At 56.4% G+C, this 20,143-nt stretch overlaps 1 protein-coding gene across 1 annotated transcript; it reads left to right on the top strand.

Annotated features, from left to right (window-relative positions):
* Positions 1-925: 925 nt before the first annotated feature.
* On the top strand, positions 926-19,660 carry ADAMTS8 (ADAM metallopeptidase with thrombospondin type 1 motif 8). Its single transcript, XM_054579414.1, has 9 exons — positions 926-1,666; positions 8,943-9,182; positions 10,033-10,168; positions 10,738-10,905; positions 11,820-12,121; positions 14,014-14,197; positions 16,838-17,010; positions 17,158-17,333; positions 19,089-19,660. Exons 1-9 carry the CDS (start codon positions 926-928, stop codon positions 19,657-19,659), a joined length of 2,691 nt encoding a protein of 896 aa, XP_054435389.1. The 3' UTR covers position 19,660.
* Positions 19,661-20,143: the final 483 nt, after the last annotated feature.

Below are 20,143 nucleotides of genomic sequence, written 5' to 3'. Positions count from 1 at the left end.
TGGGTTCTACCCTGCCAGCCCCTGGAAGGGGCAGCAACAGAGTCCTGGGTTACATTAACTAGATTGTTTGGGTTTGTTGGGGTTTCCGAGCTCCCCTCCCCATCCCCAGCTTGGTGGGGAGCATGAATATGACCTCTCCCATCTCTTTGGCACCACAGTTACAAACTCTGGACCTTCTCCGGAGGAGACCTCTCTTGTACACAGTCAGACGCCCAGAGTGACTCTGCAGGGATCCGAACACTGTCACTGGGGCCAAGGCAGGAGCCACTTCTGAGGATGTGTCCTGAGCACTTGGCCTTCGAGAAGGGAGTGGCTGGGGCCTCCCCAAGGGCCCTGCCGGAAGGGCCAGTCCAGCACTGTAGGAGTTAATGTGGGACCGCGCGAAAAGGGAAGGGGAAAAAAGTTGGAGTTGACACTTAAGGAAGGAGGGGTAGAGAGGGGAGTGAGTCTCGCTGACTCCTGATTGGTTTTACATTGGATCCAATTTTTTTTTTTTTTCTTCTCCTCTCTCGCTCCCTCTTTTCAGTTTCTCTCTCCGATCCCAGGGGAGGGGAAACGGGAATAGTGAGATATCAAAAATAAACCTCTTATGTCAAAGCCGGGAAGAAGTATAAATACGAAGGGCTCGGCAGCCCACTCGGTGCTTCCCGGGGTGGGGAGGAGGCAGGGGTGGAGGGCGGGCGCGCGCGGCTCGGGGCGCCAGTTGCTCGCGCTCGGATCGGCGGGCGGGCGCGGAGGAGCGGGCTGCGCGGCCAGAGGGGCCGTCAGGGGACCGCGCCGCGGCCAGGTCCCCACGGGCTGAGTCGCCCAGCGACCTGACTGATTTCCTTTTTCCTAGAGGTCGCGGTCCGGCGGCGCTTGCGCCGCCAGCACCTGCCCGCGCCGGGCGGCTTCTTCCCTCTCGCGCGCCGCAGCCGGAGCCCCCATGCCCCGCGCCGCTCCCCAGTGGCCGCCGCTCCTGCTGCTGTTGCTGCAGCCGCTCGCCCTCGGCGCCCCGGCCCGGCCCGGAGCCCAGGGCCAGGCCTCGGAGCTGGTGGTGCCCACGCGGTGGGCGACCGACGCGGACGAGCTGGCGCTCCACCTGTCCGCCTTCGGCCAGGACTTCGTGCTGCGCCTGGCGCCCGACGCCAGCTTCTTGGCGCCCGAGTTCAAGATCGAGCGCCTGGGGAGCCCCGGCGGGGCTGCCGGGGGCGAGCGCGAGCTGCGTGACTGCTTCTTCTCGGGCACGGTGAACGGGGAGCCGGAGTCTCTGGCAGCCGTCAGCCTGTGCGGCGGACTGAGTGGCTCCTTCCTGCTGGACGGCGAGGAGTTCACCATCCAGCCGCAGGGCGCGGGGGACTCCCTGCACCGGCCGCACCGCCTGCAGCGCTGGGCACCGGGGGCGCGCCGCGCCCAGCCCCACCCCTTCCCTCGAGGACCCGAGTCGGGGATGCAGACGGGCGACGGCCAGAGGCAGGACAGAGACGACGAGCACGAGAAGGAAGAGGAGGAGGAGGAGGCACAGGAGGAGGAAGGCGAAGAAGACGAGTCGGAAGACGCTGGCGAGCTGCTGTCACCCCTGGGGGGCACGAGTAGGACCAAGCGGTTTGTGTCTGAGGCCCGCTTCGTGGAAACGCTGCTGGTGGCTGACGCGTCCATGGCAGCCTTCTATGGAGCCGACCTGCAGGTAGGACTCTCAGCTCGGAGGTCCCCAGTCACCTCCCAGGGTCTCCAAATTCTTCCCTTCTCTGTCCCTCTGCGCAAACCCTTCACGCTCCTCACTCTGCCACGAACAACCCCAGACAAGGTTGTTTCCTTTCTGAGAAAGCGCAGGAACTCTTTGCTTAACCTCTGACAGGGGGCGACCTACTGCCCCTCCCCCCACGTCCCTTCCGATTTAGGGTGGAGGTCGCAGCGCTTCCCCCTCTCGGCTGCTCGTCCCCATTCCTCCCGCCCCGGTTCTCCTGCAGCACTCGGCACACTGAACTGAAAATGGGTTCGAAGGCACCCGGGCACCTGCCTCTCCCAAGAGAGATGAAAACCGAACAATTTGGAAGAACATCCACGCTGCCCTCCTTTTCTCAGCCCCCAACTGTCTCCAGACCTGAGGGGCTCCCACGGAAAGTTGCGCCTATTTCATTCCCTTGCGTACAGAACTGAGGTTGCCATAAATAAAAGACATTGTTTGGAGGGAACTGAACCTCGAAAGGGGCCGCCCCACTTCTGTGTGCCCAGCTGGTTCTGATCAGGGGGCGTGGGCTACCTTGCCAACCTGGCGCACAGCCCCGCAGAACTTGGCAGCCGCCAGCCTCAGCCAAAGGGAGGGGAGCAGGATTTCTGCCTGGGGGCTCAATGCGGGAAACTGAAGCCTCGGTGGAAAGGCGGGGAGGAGGGAGTGGGGATAGGATCTCCTTCGGTTACTGCTGCTGGTGGAGCCAGAGCTAAACTTGGTCTACCCCAGCTGATCTAAGCCCGGACCCCTGCAGCCAGATGGTTTCTAACTAGATCCAAAGATGGGGCGGGCTCAGCAGGAGGTGTGCGTGTTGCCCTGGCCCCGACACCTCCCACCCAGGGCAGGGGGCCCACGGCCGTGTAGGGGCTGCACTGTCTCTTTCCCCAGGAACAGGTGGAGAAGAGCTGGCCGGCCTGGCGGTCACGGTGCCCTGAAACAGGGATCGCAGGCACTGCTGCAGCTCAGCTCGTGCTTTTTGGGTGATGCCAATCTTGCCTGGGGACCTATTCTAGGCTCAGCCTGCGCCTGACTGTTGGAGGCACCGAGCATTTCGGCATCACCTGGGCAGAGCAGTCCGGACGAGGCACAACCCGCCCTTCTGTTTCTCACCCATCTTTCTCAAGCAGCAATCACTGGGAAATGCATTCTCTAAGGAAGGATGGGAAGCACAGGGGGTGCAGGTGCGGGGTGTTAGAGGTCCATGCAGCTGCTCCTCTGGCCCCTGCAGGGGCAGGTTAAGCCCTGGGCAGGCTCCTCTGCACGCTGCCTGTCGCGGTGTTCACTTCTCCCAGAGCGAGGCAGGACAGCTGCCAGCTGGCAAGGTGGCCTGCCCCACAGGCGTTGCGTCAACACTGACTTGATACCTGTTTCTCTACCTACCCGGCAAGTCCTTGACAGTGGGGCTTCTTCTGCTCACCTGCCTACTAGGGGACAACACCAGAAAGAGGTTGAGCTGCATTCATTGCAAACCCAGAGCTGAGCTGCTGAGCCCGTCGCCCATGTGTGGACCAGTGTCTAACATCTGCCTGTGAACCAAGAGGTACAGATAGCAAGAACACAGAGAAGCAGCAGAAAAAGCAGTTGCTTGGCAGCCTCTGGAATCAGAATAGCCTTCCTCATGCCTTCCTACCGTCTCGCTCTCTGAGCTCTTTCTTCACCTAGACACCTAAGATACTGAGTATTTGCCTCCAAGACCTACTTAGCCTCTGCAGACGCCAAAGCCATCAAAAAAAGCAGCCTTGGTTTTGTGCTGGGCTCCAGGAGGCCCCAGCCACAGAAGCAGGAGGCTGGGCTGCGTTTTGGCCCAGGTGTGCTGACGTGTGATGCCTGGCTTGATGGCCTCTCATGCTTGTCCCTTCCCCTCCCTCTCCTCTGAGACTGGCACCTCTGCACCCAGCCAGCCCAGGTCAGGAGAGCACATCGGAATGGGCATCAGCCACCCATGGAGCCTGAGCTCCTCTCCCTAGGGCGTCTACGGCGTCTATGGCCAAGTCTCACAGCTCAAAGAAAAGTCCTCCCTCAGCTAGATGAGTCCCACCAATTCCGGCTCAGTCCCTTTATGTCACAGCCCCCTACACTCCCACTGGGACAGCACAGGGGCTGAGGTACAGCCCTTTCCATGACTGCCCACTGGCCCCTCTGCTCTGACCGACTGCTCACCAGCTGTGGAGATGCCGCTGGATGAACTTGAACTTCTCAGCCCAGTCCCCTGGGCTTTCTAAATGTGCCCAAGAGCTCAGCCAAGAGGGAATGTCAAGTCCTAGTTTTCCAAGGCCTCGCCTGCCCAGACCTTTCTTCCCAAAATTGAATCCAGGTCTTTATGAGTAACTCTCCAAGGAGCCTCCTGGAGACTTCGCACGCACGGATGGGGGCGCTGTGGGGTGTCTTAGCAACTGGGGACGTGATGAGGGTGAGGAGAGACGTCACCGCCTCAAGGGCTTGGATTGCCTCATCCATGAAGAGACACACCTGGACTAAGTATTCTGAGAGGCTGCTTCAGGATGAGTCTTCTGGAGAGTTCCGCACTATGTACAGAAGCCACTCAGCGTGTTCAGTTTGCACAGTGGTTCCCACGCATCGCCTCCGCGGAAACACCTGTGAGGGGTTTAGATGAAGAAGGTGCAACGCGCAGAGCGTGGGTGACTCTCTCCAGGTCACACAGCCAGGAAGTAAGCCGCAGGGCTGGGTGGCAGCCCAGGCCTCCTGAAGCTGAGCACAGGGTTCCTTTCTGTGCCAGGCGGCCTTGAGCTTGGGGAGGCCCTGTGTTTCTGCCGACCCCCCGACACTTGCCATACTGTGGGAATGGGTCCTTGAATCCAGCAAGCCCAAAGATGCCCAGCCAGGCCCGAGACGGAGAAGAAACCACCGTGGAGGCTGAGAGAAAGAACCTGGTCTCACCGCTGAGTGACAATGAAGTTTTCCAGAGCTCTGTACACTTGAGTTCACTTAATCCCTTGACAGAGGGGCCCCTGCTTCCCACCTTCTTATCTGGTTTCAGAGCGAAGGAGCCCAGACAAAGGGGGCTTTCTGAAAGGACGGACCACCTCGGAAGAGACCATTAACTCTGTCTGCATCCGGCTGCGGCTAATTGCTCTCTGGATGAAACCGGAGCAGGAGAGGAGGGAGCGGGGGCTGAGCAGCACCCACGCTCCGTCTGGGAAATCTGTCCTGCAAGTGGATCCACTGCAGACTGAGTGTCTGAATTCTCTTCCCAGCGGAGAGGGTCCTAGGAGTGGCGCTCATTGTCCCCAGGGCAGACCAGAGGTTTCCCAACATGTCAAGTGATTTTAGGGAAGGGCTAGGTCATAGCCATTTCATCTCCCCTTTTACCATATCCTCTGGGGAAAATGTCTCCACAAGCCCTAACACTAAAGTGACCATGTATCCCACTTTGCCCAGCATAGTCCCATTTAGTACCTTCTCTGTCAAAAGTGTCCTGCTTTGAAAAAATAACAGAAACAGATACATGCCCCTCTCTTGCTGGTGTCACTCCTCGTCCTCACGGATGAAAAGCAAGTGTCATGTACCTGTGAATTATGTTCCCCCGCTGGCAAAAGAATGAGTCTTTTCCATCTCTTTTGTCTGCTGCAGTCAGAATGATCAACAATACAAAGAAGTATTTCCTAAAGAAGATAGCTTAATATTCAATGGTTTTTGATTGGCCTTTCCGCCAGCCGGGGGTCGGGGGTCCGGGGATGGGGTGCGTGCCTAGACAAGGTCAGGACCAGCTTGCGTGCTTGCGTGCTTGCGTGCTGTGCTGTAGTTTTCCTCAAGTCACCCAAGAAGGGTGGCAGTCAGTGTCGTGATTCAGAGGAGAGGCTTTGAAGGGTCAAAGAAATAACTGTGTCCTTGAGCAAGGTACCAATTTTTTGGTACCTCAATTTTTCACCAGCAAAATAAGAATAATTGTACCAATGTCCTGGCATTGTATTGAGGTTACAATAAAATATGGAAAGTAGCCGACCTAGTGCCTGGCATATGGTAGGTGCTCAACAAAGCATAAGTGATCTTAGAGTTGCCTTTGGTGATGGCGTTTGTCAGAGTAAGAGAGCAGTGTGGCCCTATAGCCACCACTGCTATGTCAGCTCCTCTGTCCCACATGGCAGAGAGGTTTCCCTTCTCAGTTGGCTTGGCTCAGAGGGTTCGGCTTGCCTCCTTGCAGTTCTGTTAAGCGTGTGCCTGGAGAGGTGGCCTCACCCTGGTTGTGTAGAGAATGAGGAAAGATAAAAGGCACCCATGCAGAACCCTCTCTTCTCCTATTGCTTCTTTCCTTTTCCTTTGCTTCTCCCCCACCTCCTTCTCGGCAGAGTCTCGGGCTCTCGAGAGATGCCCAGAAGGAAAGAAGGAGAAGGAGAAGTTGCTAGAAATACATTTGACCGAGGCCCAGCCCCCACTAAACTCCCACCCTCGTGGCTTTGGCTGCACCAGAGCCCAGGGATGGGATCTCCTTGTTTGTAGTTCTAAGGATCAAAGAGGGCTGTGTCCCAGCCAAGCTGGCTGGGTGGTTTTCTCTTTCCCAGGTCCCAGGGGAGCCAATGGAGCTGGAGACTCACTGAAAGATGCCCTGCCTTCCCTAATGAGGGTGAAGGGTAGCAGATCCCCAAGTCATTCAAAAGCCAGGCTGGCCACGGGCACTGTCCAACCTGCCCATCGTGCTTGTGGGGGGCTGTCTGCTGCATTGGGACCCCAATCCACCAGGGGTACAATCTTACCCACATGCCTCAGCAAGCAGCCTTCTCTGGTGTGCGGGGAGCTATAAATAGACAGCAGGTGGTGGAGCGTGCAGTCTGACCTTCTCCTCCAAGGCTCTGGGGCCCTCTCCCTGTGGAACCGTAACTCCGGATTGGCGGGGAATCAGAGGCTCGCTGACTCAAGGCCACCACCCACCAAGGCCCCATGGTCCTTCCCCCCGGAAAAACCTTAAAATGCACTGCAGATGCCAGGCATTCCTGCCCCTGTTTCTCAGAAGGGCTGACGGTGGGGGTGGTGACCCTCCCCACCTCCAAAAGCTCAGTGAGATAGAAAAAAGGAGTAAGTGGGCATTTTTACAGAAACACGGGACCCACGCTGCAGCCCTCCGCAATGGAAATTATCTTCTGAGACCCCAGCCGGAAGGACCTTCAAATGTCCTCAGGTCTAACCCACTGCCTTTAAGGAAAATGGCTCTCAAGCCAGCTTAGCCCAACGGTGTTTCGTTGTCTGGCGAGGATGCTCTGAGCTACCTGAACTGTAAAGGAAGAGGCTCCCTGCAAACCGCAGTGCTGGGAAACATCCCGATGCCTCACCCCGCGCTGTGCAGCAGTTTACACCGGCATGGGAATGCAGAGCTTTCTGAAACCTCAAGTTTCAGTTCTCTATATATTTTTCTAGAACCAGTGGTGAGCAGCTGGTATCTCTTCTCTTCACACCTTCTTTATAAGACATCATCTCCCCAGTTTTGAGATTATGAAATCAGGACCCGAAGAGGAAAACTCTCATGAAGAGAGTTGCAGGTTGCCTCGGAAGAAATCCCAGGAGCTGGTCCCTGACCCAGCAGACCCTGGCCCTTCCTCGGGTAAGAAACCAGGGGACTCTCTGCCCCTGTGAGCAGTGGAGACCGGGCAGGAAGTCGCCGCAGCAAGCTACCATTCCTCAGCCCTCACCCCCAGTTGCATAATGATGTGATTGCCTTGTTCCCTTAGGAATCCAACTCCAAGAGCAAATGCCAAGTTTCAGCTTTGCTGATAAGATGTTTGCATCAGCCTGAACATAGCTGGAGTATTTGACAGCCTCAGGGACCTGCCAACCCCTGTTCGTAGGGCTTACAAAATACCTGGCTTGTTGCCTGTGAGGTGAACAGACAGATCCCATTCACAAATGACGGGATTCGTCTGGAACTCCGCACATGGCCTCCAACGATAGAACGTCTCTCTCTAGCTTTTCAGTCTCCTTTACCTCTTTTCACTCCCACCGTCCAGACCACCTGAGAGAAAAAAGAGGGATACAGAGATAGTGCCCAGAGAACAGGGAGCAGGGCAAGCGAGTGGTTGCTCGGCTGGTCACGCCCGTGGCTGAAGGCACTCGTGCCTCTGCCCCTGTGTCTCTTCTGCAAAGTAACTCAAGAGAACTCACTTTCAGAGGTGCCGGAGGCAGGAGGAGAGTGAGCTCCAGTCTGGCCTCCAGCACAGCCATGGGAGCAGCTGGCGGCCCAGGGACAGGATGGAGGCCAGGCAATGACGTGGACTGTTTCAGCTGGCCTGGGAGGGACTGAAAGCAGGTGTGAGCCTGAGCATCTGGGGCTCATTAGGCCCACCGCATTCTCTCAAGCCCCAGGCAGAAGGGAATAAACGCTTCAGGGCCGTCCAGGCAAAAACCAGAAGGCCGCGCACTGGGAAACTTAACGGGAAGAGTGTGGCCCACAGGGACAGGCACGCCTGGGCTGCGTGCGCGCTGGAAGAGCTGTGTGGCCTTAGAAGTAGGGGTTGCAATGCCTACTTCCCAGGGCCCTTGTGAGCATGTAACGGGGAGGCACAGGTAAAGTGTAGGTCTTGCGCCTGCAGCAGACTGGCTGTTGTTAGCAGTGATGATTAGAGCAAGGCTGCCAGGGCTAACATTCCCGTCCTGAAGAGTAGAGGCTGCCCCAGCAGACACCAGGGAAAGGCTCAGCTGGATTCTAAGGGGAAATTCCACTAACCTGGAGCACTCAGATCGTTGTCCCTGGGCTGAGAATGGAGAGGGAGTGAGGGCCGCTGGCAGGGAGACGGCTGGTGTCAAGGTCAAGGCACAACAACCAGCTTCGTCCAATAGAACTCTCTGTGATGATGGAACGTTCTGCCTGCTCAGTCCAATACAGTAGCCACAAGCCGTAGATGGCTATTGACGCACTTGAAACATGGCCAGTGTGACGGAGGAACTGTAATTCCAATTTCATTGAATTTTAATTAATGTTGATTTACATAGCCACATGCATCTGGTCAAGATGTTAAATGCACGCGCTTTGGAGCCAGGCAGTCTGGGTTCAAATGCCGGCTGTACACTCAGATTTGTGATCTTGGGACAGTTACTGAGACACAACTTTCTTTTATGTGAAGTGAAGGGTCTCGAGGGTGTGAGTATTCAGCAAGATGCCATTTGTCCGACACTCGGCACAGAGCTGGGCCCGTGGAGAGGGCAGCAGAAGGCGATGGCCGTGGGCAGGCAGCGGGTCTGGAGACGGACCCCTTCACTGTTCCTCTTCCCTCCTCCCCGACAGAACCACATCCTGACTCTCATGTCTGTGGCTGCCCGCATCTACAAGCACCCCAGCATCAGAAACTCCATCCACCTGATGGTGGTGAAAGTGCTGATAGTGGAAGATGAGAAATGGGGCCCCGAAGTGTCTGACAATGGGGGGCTGACGCTGCGCAACTTCTGCAACTGGCAGCGGCGTTTCAACCAGCCCAGCGACCGGCACCCAGAGCACTTCGACACGGCCATTCTGCTCACCAGACAGGTCTGTGCACCGGCGCCCGAGACCCAGGGGAGGGAGGGAGAGGCGGGAGCGGGTGGATCAAAGGGAGGAGCGGCAGGCCTGTCCAAACATGGGAAATGTCTCCCTGCTGGCCCCAGCTGGACGTCAGGAGCCTCATGTGTGGAGCCACGAGGAGGAGGTCAGGAGGACTCGTGTGAGGTATTTGCAAGGGAAGAAGAATCTCAGAAGGGCTCTTTTCCAAATGTTTGCGACCAGCTGTCTGCTGAAGTCATAACAAGAGGAAATGGGCTCACGCTGCCCTGCGAGAGATCTGGAGCGGGAATTAAGAGAGGAGGTCCGTCTGGGGTGGTTCTTAAACATAGGGACAGGTAACCAGGCAGCCACCCTCAAGACTTCCCCTGATCAGGGGTCTGTGCCTGGCCTGGCCTGGCCTGCCTGAGACAGGCCGCTTCCTCAAGGCTCGAGAGTGTAAAGATGTGTGCAAGGCCGTGTGTACTCCTCAGCCCTCCCCACGACCCCACGAGGCAAGTGCTGGTGTACAGGCCCCCATTCCACCACTGAGGAGACAGTGTCACAGAGTGTCACAGAGTGTCACAGAGTGGCAGCACCCGTGGCCAAGCCCAGGTAGCTTTGCTGTAGGTCAGGGTTCTTACCCACTGTGCTGTCCCGCTTACCAAAGCAAGCGGTCCCAGTCCCAGCCCACCCTACACACCCCGACGTAGAAAGAGAGCCAGTCTTCCTCAAATGAGCATTCTTTGCAAAGAGGTGGGAATCTGGTCTTGAATACTTTCCTTCCACTGAGGAGGAGCAGAAATAGGAAGATGGTCTGTTGTATGTCTGCTCTCACGCTCGCTCTCTCTCTGCCACGCAGAACTTCTGCGGGAAGGACGGCATGTGTGACACCCTGGGCGTGGCGGACATTGGCACCATCTGTGACCCCAACAAGAGCTGCTCCGTGATCGAGGACGAGGGGCTCCAGGCGGCCTACACTCTGGCCCATGAGCTGGGTAAGAGCTGCTGGGCCCGAGCCTACCGGACACTGTCAGAGGGAACTGCCTCTTCCAAACCCGGGCTCTCCCAGGTTCTGCTGCGTACACAGCCCTCGCATCTGGCCAGGCTCTCCTTGTAACTGACAGAATGACCGTGTGCCAATACATAGTGTGCTTCCTCCATTCCCACCCTGAGCGTAAGGCCAAAATACTAAATACTGTCCTGGGTCATGGTCAGAGATCACCAGGAAAAAATGCCAACCCAGGAAACCAATGCTCACAGAAAGCTGCGATGCTGTATCCGGGCTAAGCGGTGAGAACTCTGGGAAGATTAACTGTGAAGAGGGTGTGAGCCAGTAATTGAGGTGCCAGTGAACTTAAGACAGGCTGAAGCATAAAATAAAGGGACATCCATGTTCCTCAGTACTCTGAGAAAGCTTTCTGGGGGGAAAAAGCCCAGAGTGAAGATCTTCAGGGAATAAGGAGAGGGAGGGCGCGGGGCCACCTGGGGAGCCCTGGAGCAGGGCGGGAGGGCGGGGAGCAGTGGAGGCCCTTAGGGTAGACCGCGGGTCTCTCTCCGTCCCCAGGGCACGTGCTCAGCATGCCCCACGACGACTCCAAGCCCTGTGCACGGCTCTTTGGGCCCATGGGCAAGCACCACATGATGGCACCCCTCTTCGTCCACCTAAACAAGACGCTGCCCTGGTCTCCCTGCAGTGCCATGTACCTCACGGAGCTCCTGGACGGAGGGCACGGTAGGCGTCCCTGGCCAGCTGCTGGCACTGGAGCTCTGCCCCGCGGGCTCCTTGGGTCACAGTAGGCACCTGCGCTGTTCCCGGCTGAGCTCCGCCACAAGGCCTCATAGCTCCTGAGGGTTAGAAGAGACGTAAGGGGTTCGTTCCCTGCCCCTCCTCCTGGGCCATGGCCTTCCCACGCTCCTCCTGGCCCCATTTTCCAGCAGGCTGAGCTTTGGGCTCATCTCGAGCGTTAGTCAGGAAGCAGGTGGAATTAGTCTGAGAGGGTCTGTCTGGAGGAGGTGGGTCTGAACAGAGCGTGAAGGAATGGAAGAATGTTTGCAGCACAGAGGAGAGAAGAGAGTGCTCTGGCTGGAGCGGGTTATCACATGATAGCTTAGAAATGGCAAAGAGAGTGAGGAGGGGGTGAGGGGGTGTGAGTGGTGTGCCTGGTTAGAACAGCTTGACTGGCGGAGTAAAGCAGTGAAAACAATTTCTTCTTGAGTCTTCTCCTTGAAGGAGGCAGGGGCACATGTAATACAGAAATAATGGATTATCCAAACCTCAGTACCTTGGCTTTATTTTGCATGCCATGGTTTGTAAGAGTTTCTTTACACCCCCAATTATATTGTGATGTAGATTAGTAGTACAATTTGCTGGCATTTGCTAGATAAACACTGAATCATAGAAGGTGCTCTGGATAACAAAAGAAATCCAATCATAAAAATAAATTTTGTGACCAATAGTTGAAAATTGGACAAGTTCTATCCAGATGATGAGCGTGGAGTGTTTAGACTGGGGTCCAGGAAAGCATGACGTCTAGAGCGTCAGCCCGTCAGCCGGGGTGGAAGGGCAATGACACGGGAGCCGTGGGGGGCTGGGGGGGGCTGGCTCTGGCCCCTGATTCTTGCTCTTCTGCTTCCTCCATTTCTCAGGTGACTGTCTCCTCGACGCCCCCACCTCGGCCCTGCCCCTCCCAACAGACCTCCCGGGGCAGAGGGCACTCTATGAGCTGGACCAGCAGTGCAAGCAGATCTTTGGGCTGGGTTTCCGCCACTGTCCCAACACCTCTGCGCAGGACATCTGTGCCCAGCTCTGGTGCCACATGGAGGGCGCCGAGCCCCTTTGCCACACGAAGAACGGCAGCCTGCCCTGGGCTGATGGGACGCCCTGTGGGCCCGGGCACTTGTGCTGGGAGGGCAGCTGCCTTCCTCAGGAGGAAGTGGAGAGGCCCAAGGTGAGCAATGGCCACTTGGGGACACGGGTGAGGGGCGGAGGGGAGAGCTGTGTTTTCAAGGAGGAAACCACACTTGAGAGCCATGAACTAAGAGACTCTGGGCCAGGCTGCGACTATGACTTGTAAGCAAAATCACTCATCTTTTTACAAACAAAGCAAAGCATATTTATCCAGACACAAGAGGAGCCCTTCGAAGCTGCACTCAGAGTGAATGGATGATGCCACCAGCGCTCCAGGCATTTGGAAGACTCCCCATCTGGAACGGCTGGGTGCTGACGTGAGGGCCCGCGAAGGCTGGTGATAAGTATGAAACACTCCAGCTCAGAGACCAGAACGTGGGCACTCAATAAACGGAAGCCGTTCGGAATTCTTTTATAAACAGATAAGAGTGATTCAGGAGAGGAACATTCAATCAAAATGAAGAAAAAGTATTCCAGTCCTACCCATGGCTGAGCTGAACTCCGAATTAAGAAGCCGGGGGAACAAGAGTAACTGTGGGAATTCCATACTCAAGGAGGAGGGGCGAGGAGGAAGCAGACCGCCTCCGACAGGCAGAGAACACTTGGCCCAGGACAGAGCGAATGTGCGAGGAAAACCGAGGCAGTGCCATGGGCAGTTTTCAATGATTCGCCTCTTTGCCTGCTCTTAATAAATCCAGCCGTGGGGCTGATCACATTTCTCTTACTGCGAGTCACTGAGGCGTCCCTGTGAAACAGCATCCGTTGGGTTATGCAGCCTGGTCCCAGCCCAGCACTGAATCACCAGAGTGGCCCGGGCCCTCCCTGTCCCAAGGGCTCCCCTCAGTGATGTGTGTCCTTTGCACTGAGCCTCCGGAGCCTGCTTGGGCCAGGTAAGCCCCACGCTAGTTCTGGGCCTGAGCCGGGGGAGGATTCATGGCTTCACCGTCAGCCGCCTCCCCTTCAGACACTGAGCTCCCGTGGCGTGTGCTTCACACGTCACTGAGGGGAGCAAAGAGGCTCCGTGCAACCTCCCGCAGCATCAGAGCCAAGCTCAGGGCCTGGACAGGGAGACAGGGGATGATCGTGGAACGCTATTGATCACCAGTTTTTAAGGGAAAAAGACAGATCATAAAATACTGTATATAAGACAGAACCTTATCTGTGTAAAATAGAGAACACCACATCTTTATGACGAAAATCATGCCCAGGGGTTTCTTTGGGTAGTAACGCTTTTAAGTATTATACTTTCTTTTTTACATTTTGCTGTGTTTTTTGTTTTGTAGCTAGGCAAACAGTATTTTTGCCATTTTTAAAATTATTTTTAGTTTGGACACTCTATGAAGGCAGCAGCGCCACAGCTTTGTTCTCACAGGACAGAGCTGGCAGCAGCTGTCCGTCTCCCCGGGGCCGCCCGCCCCCTGGACTGGGCGCTGGGGGACTGGCAGCTGCACTCCCAGCGTTCATTCCTCCAGCCCAGGACCTCCCACCTCGGTGCCAGAGACACTGGGGGCTGCATGAGTGTTGGTTCTAGCGGGTGTCTTGTTCACCTCTAACGAGGTTTAGCAGCACCTCTTCCTCTACCCACTCGAGGCCAGCAGCCTAGGCCTTCTCCAGTCACGACCCGAATGTCCACCAAGGACAACACGGGCCCCGGTGAAGGACTGCTGCATCACACCCAACCTTATTCCCTTAAAAGCGCTTCATTTGACCGCTAACCCTGAGTACCTCACTGAGGGCCAGGCGCTGTGTCAGACGCTGGGCAGCCCCTCCCCGCCGCCCCGGTGAGCAAGTCCAGCACAGCCTCTGTGTTCACGAAGCCGACGGCCAAGCCGGCCACGCAGCCGTGAAACAAATGACTAGGGTAGCTCACTGAACTCCATGCCCCGCCATCATAGCCCAGCCGCTGACCCAGTGTGGCGTTGTGCGTTACAGGCCGTGGTGGATGGAGGCTGGGCCCCCTGGGGACCCTGGGGAGAGTGTTCCCGGACCTGCGGAGGAGGAGTGCAGTTTTCACACCGTGAGTGCAAGGACCCTGAGCCGCGGAACGGAGGGAGATACTGCTTGGGCCGGAGAACCAAGTACCAGTCGTGCCACACAGAGGAATGTCCCCCTGATGGTAATTGCCACTTATGGCCACACCGGCCAGAGCAACTGTTCTTGCTTCTGCCTGAGATCCCCAGGAGAGGAAGGAGCGGGTGGGACCCAGAGCTTCCCTGTGATCCAGGCATAAACGGGCTCTGCAAGGCACCCAGTTTTAGAGCAACACTTAGCGACCCAGGACAGCTGTCATTGTGCTGGGAGCGCATGGCAAGGTCAAGGAGAGGGATAGCCCTGGCCTTCCAAGCCATAGAGAAAGAGGACATCACCCCCAACCAAACTTATCCGGGGGTGGGCGGGAGGTTGCAGAAGGGCTAGCCTCTGGGACGATGCCCCTCCTGGAAGCATCTGAACGCTCTTCTGTGTGCAGAATGGAAGTGTTTTCCAGAGCAAGTGTCAGAGCCAAACCTCCAGGGTCTCCCCAGTCAGCATTCAGCCCAGGGCGGAGGGAAGGTTTTTGAATCTGATTCTAGTGCCCTTTCCTTCAGAGAAGAGTTGCCCATGTTCCCTTGGGGCCGCGGCAACTGCCTGGCAGAACCTTCCCAGGAAGCAACACCGCCTCCGCCGCTCTTGGCATATTCCTACCCCGAGTACCCGCTAGAAGGCACACCCATCACCTCAGAGGCAGGCACAGGCAGCGGCCGAGCTGGCGAGAGGGAGCCAGTCGAAGTTTTCCTCTACCACCCCATTCAGCCCCCGTCTGTGCAGCTCCAGAAAGTGTTGGCAGGCAGTGAAAGACAAGCAGAGCTTTAGGAAGATCCATCCAAGCGTGAAGACACATTGGCGTTGGGTTGCCGTCTAATGGGGGAGTCAGTAGGTTTTGCAAGATGGGAGGATCAGCAGTGGAAGGAGGCCCTAGAAACTTTGCCTTGGAGTTGGGAGAGTTCACGCAGCCTGCAGGTGAAGCGTTCCTGCAACTGTGAGGGTCTGCCAGGTGGACGCGGACAATAGTTGATGTCATGATTTCAGATGCACTCAGAGGAGCCATCTCAATCAACAGATGTCCTTAGTGCCTCTTGTGTGGCTAGAACTGTAACATATGTTATAAATGACATAAAAGTGCACAGAGCACAGTCTCCATCCTCAAGGGCCGTGCCGTCCAGGCTGAGACCCAATTCCCTTTCAGAAGGCAAGTAAAGCTTAACCTGTGAAGCACGGACCGCAGGCTTATGGGGCATTCAGAGCAAGGAAAAGCCAGGACTGGTCGGAAGGTTGCCGGGGAATGAGGGCTGAGCAGAGCCTGGGGGACCGAGATGGTGACGAGGTGCGGGGGGATGGGATGGGTGCGGAGCCGGCGGCGGGGGGAGGGGTTGAGAGGGGCTGTGATTCCCTCAGGGGCAGTCCAGCAGAAGGTACATTTCAAAGGTAGACCACAAAGGTCCACGAAAGCTAAAATGGCATGTCGCCTTGACCGGTGTGACTCAGTGGGTGGGGTGTCACCCCGTGAAGGGGAAGGTCACCGTTTCAATTCCCAGTCAGGGCACATGCCTGGGTTACCGGTTCGGTCCCTGGTTGGGGCGCATGTGAGAGGAAACCGAGCAATGTTTCTCTCCCTCTCCCGACCCCTCTCTCCCCGTCCCTTTCCCGCTCTCTAAAAATAAATAAATAATATCTTTAAAAAAAATAATAAAATGGTATGTAGACATTCTCAGGGCCAGATGTCCTGGCATGTCACCTGGGAAGCACTTTGGAACCCTGGGGCCCAGGCCCCTCGGAGGCACTGACTGGGAGCGGGGCTCAGCGCCCGTGTTCTGAAGTCTCCACAGGGCACACAGATGTGCCGCTAAGCCGGAGGCCTCAGTAATAGGAGCAGGTTAAATCTCAGGGTGGCGAGAAACTCTTACTTCAGACGGACTGCTCTGGAAGCAGGATGCAGCAAGATGGAAAAGAAGGCAGCTATGTGTAGGAGGCCGGGCACTGGTCCCAAGTGAAGCCACGAGGCCTGAACTTGTGAGGGGGGACTGAAGTGGTAGGAGTGGCACGGGGACGTTTAGAATCACAGGTTGCCCTGAACGTAGTGGCATTTGGGGACAGCTCAGCAGCGGAGGCTGTAGATACCCCAGGGCTCCGTCTCAGGCTGGAATGGGGAGGTGTCACCAAATGAAAATCAATGCAGTCAGCGGGGGAACCATAAGGAGTGGGGCTGTGCTGAGCTGCAGGTAATCACAGCACCTACAAACAGGGTCCCCCCACAAGACACCTCGGATCACAGCAAGGGGCACGATCAGAGCTGGAGCTATAGGCCTGGAAGTCCCTGGCCACGTGTCCAATATCACTGAGGAAGTCAACCTGGAGCATGGTAGCAGAGTCCCCAAAATATAATCCCATGCATCATTCTGTGCTTTCTGCACTTACTGAATTGTCTCCTGCTTTTCACCTAAGATTATTTCTCTGTAGAGCAATTAATATCTCCCTCAGATAGAAAGGATATTTGTCCCAGAGAGCCCTGCTGAGGCTGGGTGCTCCTTTCCTTGCCCCTGTGAATAAGGGTCCCCCTTGGAACTAGAAATGCTGGGCCCAGGTGAGACTGGACCTTTGTCCTGGGGTCGGGTCAAAACCAGGAGAAAGAAAGACACCCTGAATCCAGGCGTTTCTCCAGCCAGGTTCTCGCCACTTCAGCACAGCGTGTTAACTCCATGCCTTTTCTTACTCTTTTCAGGGAAGAGCTTCCGGGAGCAGCAGTGTGAGAAGTATAATGCCTACAATTACACTGATATGGATGGGAACCTCCTGCAGTGGGTCCCCAAGTACGCGGGGGTGTCCCCCCGAGACCGCTGCAAGTTATTCTGTCGAGCCCGGGGGAGGAGTGAGTTCAAAGTGTTTGAGGCCAAGGTGAGAGTCCTCCTAGAACGCAAATCAACAGATGAGATCAAAAGTCACCTGCTGCCGCGGCCACCCCACCCCTCCGCACCCGCCCCAGGCCATGGGCCATCTCTGTGCTGACCACAGCCTGTCTTCCTTGCCCTTCCCCTGCTGCAGGTGATCGACGGCACCCTGTGTGGGCCAGAGACTCTGGCCATCTGTGTCCGTGGCCAGTGTGTCAAGGCTGGCTGTGACCATGTGGTGGACTCGCCTAGGAAGCTGGACAAATGTGGGGTGTGTGGGGGCAAAGGCAACTCCTGCAGGAAGATCTCCGGTTCCCTCAACCCCTCCAGGTGAGCCCCCTAGTAGTTCAGTGCTGCGGTGGAAGAGCAAGATGGGCTTTGGAATCCCATCCTCCTAAGTTTCGATTGCGGCTGCCGCTTAATACCCATGGCGTGCTGAGCTTCCGTTCCTTGAGAAAATGTCAGCAGTCCTCTGTATCTGGGAGTCATTGTAAAGAGTCATGAGATGGGACAAGCAGAGGAGTCGCTACAAGGACTGGCCCATGGAGAGGACCAGGCACAGGGCAGCCAGAGGCCACATGGACAGGGGCGGATCATCTCTGAGTCAATTGGCAATAGAGCTACACTGAGTAACGGGGCCCTTTGCCAGAAAGCAGCTCTTCCAGGCCTGTTTTGGGAAGGACACCTCACCCGACTCCTGGCAAGTCTGGGCTTCCTGCAGGTGGATCTTTAGAGAAGCGGGTACAAGGGCGGGGGGCCCCGGTGACCCCGGTGCCTTCCTAGGTCTGAGCACTCCATACACTTGCTCACAACTCAGTGCCCCACGTTCACCGAACTCCTGGTATTTGAATACGTGTTTTACCTCTGTGGCCTGGTTTGATTCCTAAGATAAGGCTTTGAGGTGGGCGAGGCCAGCACTGTCATCTCCCGTTTACAGGGGAAGACACTAAGGTCCGGTAAGGTCACCCGGCTCCCCTGAGGCCCCACCGATAACGAATAACAGCCAGGAAGAGAACCCAGGTTTCTTAACTCCTGGACAGTCTTCTTCCTGCCGCTGCAGGCACTTCCCGGGAGGAAGGGGAGGGCAGGTGCCATGTAGCCACACGTGCTTCCCTGTCTCTCCCTGTCTCTAGAGAACAGAATCAGCCCACAGAAGACAATTCAGGGGCCTTTCCAAATTTAAAATCAGAGGATATAGGAAAAGGAAGCCTGGGATGTGGGATGTTCAGACGCAGGGTCCCCCGGCCGGCCCTCTCAGGCGCCAGATAGACGGGCCTGTGCACACTTCCACACGAGTGCCCTAGTGCGAGCGCTGGCCGTCAGGCAAAAACAGTGAAGCGCCAGCTGGTTCTGTTCCTCTCGGTCCTTTTCACTTGCTTCTCAACCTGTGTAACTCAAATGCTTTCACCCCAGAAGATGAGAATAAGAATTAACGTTCCTCCAGTCCACATAAAGCCCTACAAGAGAGTTGAAACATGTCCCCAAAACAGCCTCCTCTCCACCCAGAAGCACAGCTCACGGTATCTAGGCACATCCAGAAGACGGCTCCTCTGATGCCCTGGTTCCTGATCCAGGGCCGCCGTAACCAAACACTAAGGTCTGATTGATTCTAAGAGGTGGAGCAAGGTATCAGGTTCTGGAATGAGTATGTGGAACATATTTTCCCACGTGGGTCTGAGCTCTGGGTATGAAAGTGGCCAGGCAAAGTTTCCTACCGTGGCGGAAAACTGAGTGCTTTTGAGGTCTCGTCTGAGCCGAGAGTCGCTGGGTTCCACAGTCCCGGTGCAGATTTCAACCCCCGGGGCTGCTTCCCTCCCTGCGCTGCTGTCAGCAAGACCTATACACCCAAACCCTCAGCCCCAGCATTGGAAACAGAGTTGCCAGGCAAAGCAAAAGCCCCCAAGCAGCCAATGTACAAACCATTCCTGTCCTTCGGCAGCTGCTTTATTTGGGACATGGAGGTGGCTATGTGATTATTTGCTTCTGGTTTTTGTCGGCCACCCCCAGTCACCAGCAGGTTAACTTTCTCGGGCTCCAGGCTGGGAAGCCACCGATCCTAAGGGTGTCGTTCTGTTCCTGCCCTAGTTATGGCTACAATGACATCGTCACCATCCCAGCTGGTGCCACGAACATTGATGTGAAACAACGGAGCCACCCAGGGGTCCAGAACGATGGCAACTACCTGGCGTTGAAGACCGCCGACGGGCAGTACCTGCTCAACGGGAACCTGGCCATCTCCGCCATAGAGCAGGACATCTTGGTGAAGGGGACCATTCTGAAGTACAGTGGCTCCATTGCCACCCTGGAGCGGCTGCAGAGCTTCCGGCCCCTGCCTGAGCCTCTGACCGTGCAGCTCCTGACAGTCCCTGGTAAGGACTTTCCCCCCAAAGTCAAATACACCTTCTTTGTTCCCAATGACGTGAACTTCAGCGTACAGAGCAGCAAAGAGAGAGCAACGACCAACGTCATCCAGCCCCTGCTCAACGCGCAGTGGGTCCTCGGGGACTGGTCCGCGTGCTCGAGCAGCTGCGGAGCGGGCTGGCAGCGACGGACCGTGGAGTGCCGGGACCCCGGCGGGCAGGCCTCTGCTGCCTGCAACAAGGCTCTGAAACCCGAGGACGCCAAGCCCTGTGAAAGCCAGCCGTGCTCTCTGTGACCTGTGGGGGGGCCAGTCTTGTGCTCACGGACTCGAGGTGCTGGGGTGCAGGCAAATGTCCCCGCTGCGGTGGCTCTGTGTGTGGAGGCGGCATGGCCTACCCAGGTCTCGCATGGCACCAGCCCCTTTGACACGGGGAGGGGGAGAGAGGATGGGCCAACAGACCCTAATGTCTACTTTCTAGGGGATGGGACCTTGCTTGGGTTCAAGTAGAGGACATAGGTTAAAAGGTAAAAAGTGTACTTGTTGACTCAAACAGGAGACTCAGTCAGCCTGTTTGCAAAGGACGAGCAAAGTTAAACAAAACAAAACAAAAAAAAAAAACAAAAACAAAAATACAACAAAAAAAAAATGTTTTCTATTTGGTTTCCCCTATAAATAATCTACCTCAGAGGGGAAGAACTTAGTCCAAGAGAGGTGTGGGACAGGGAGTGGATGGCAAACGTCACAGCGAGCTCCTAAGCTGGCTTCAGAAGCGACCGTG

This window comes from Pteronotus mesoamericanus, unplaced genomic scaffold (genome assembly GCF_021234165.1).
Source record: "Pteronotus mesoamericanus isolate MK-2021 breed Mesoamerican mustached bat unplaced genomic scaffold, CSHL_Meso_final contig_53, whole genome shotgun sequence".
In the NCBI taxonomy this organism is placed as follows: Eukaryota; Metazoa; Chordata; class Mammalia; order Chiroptera; family Mormoopidae; genus Pteronotus; species Pteronotus mesoamericanus.
This window is presented reverse-complemented; position numbering and strand designations above follow the sequence as displayed.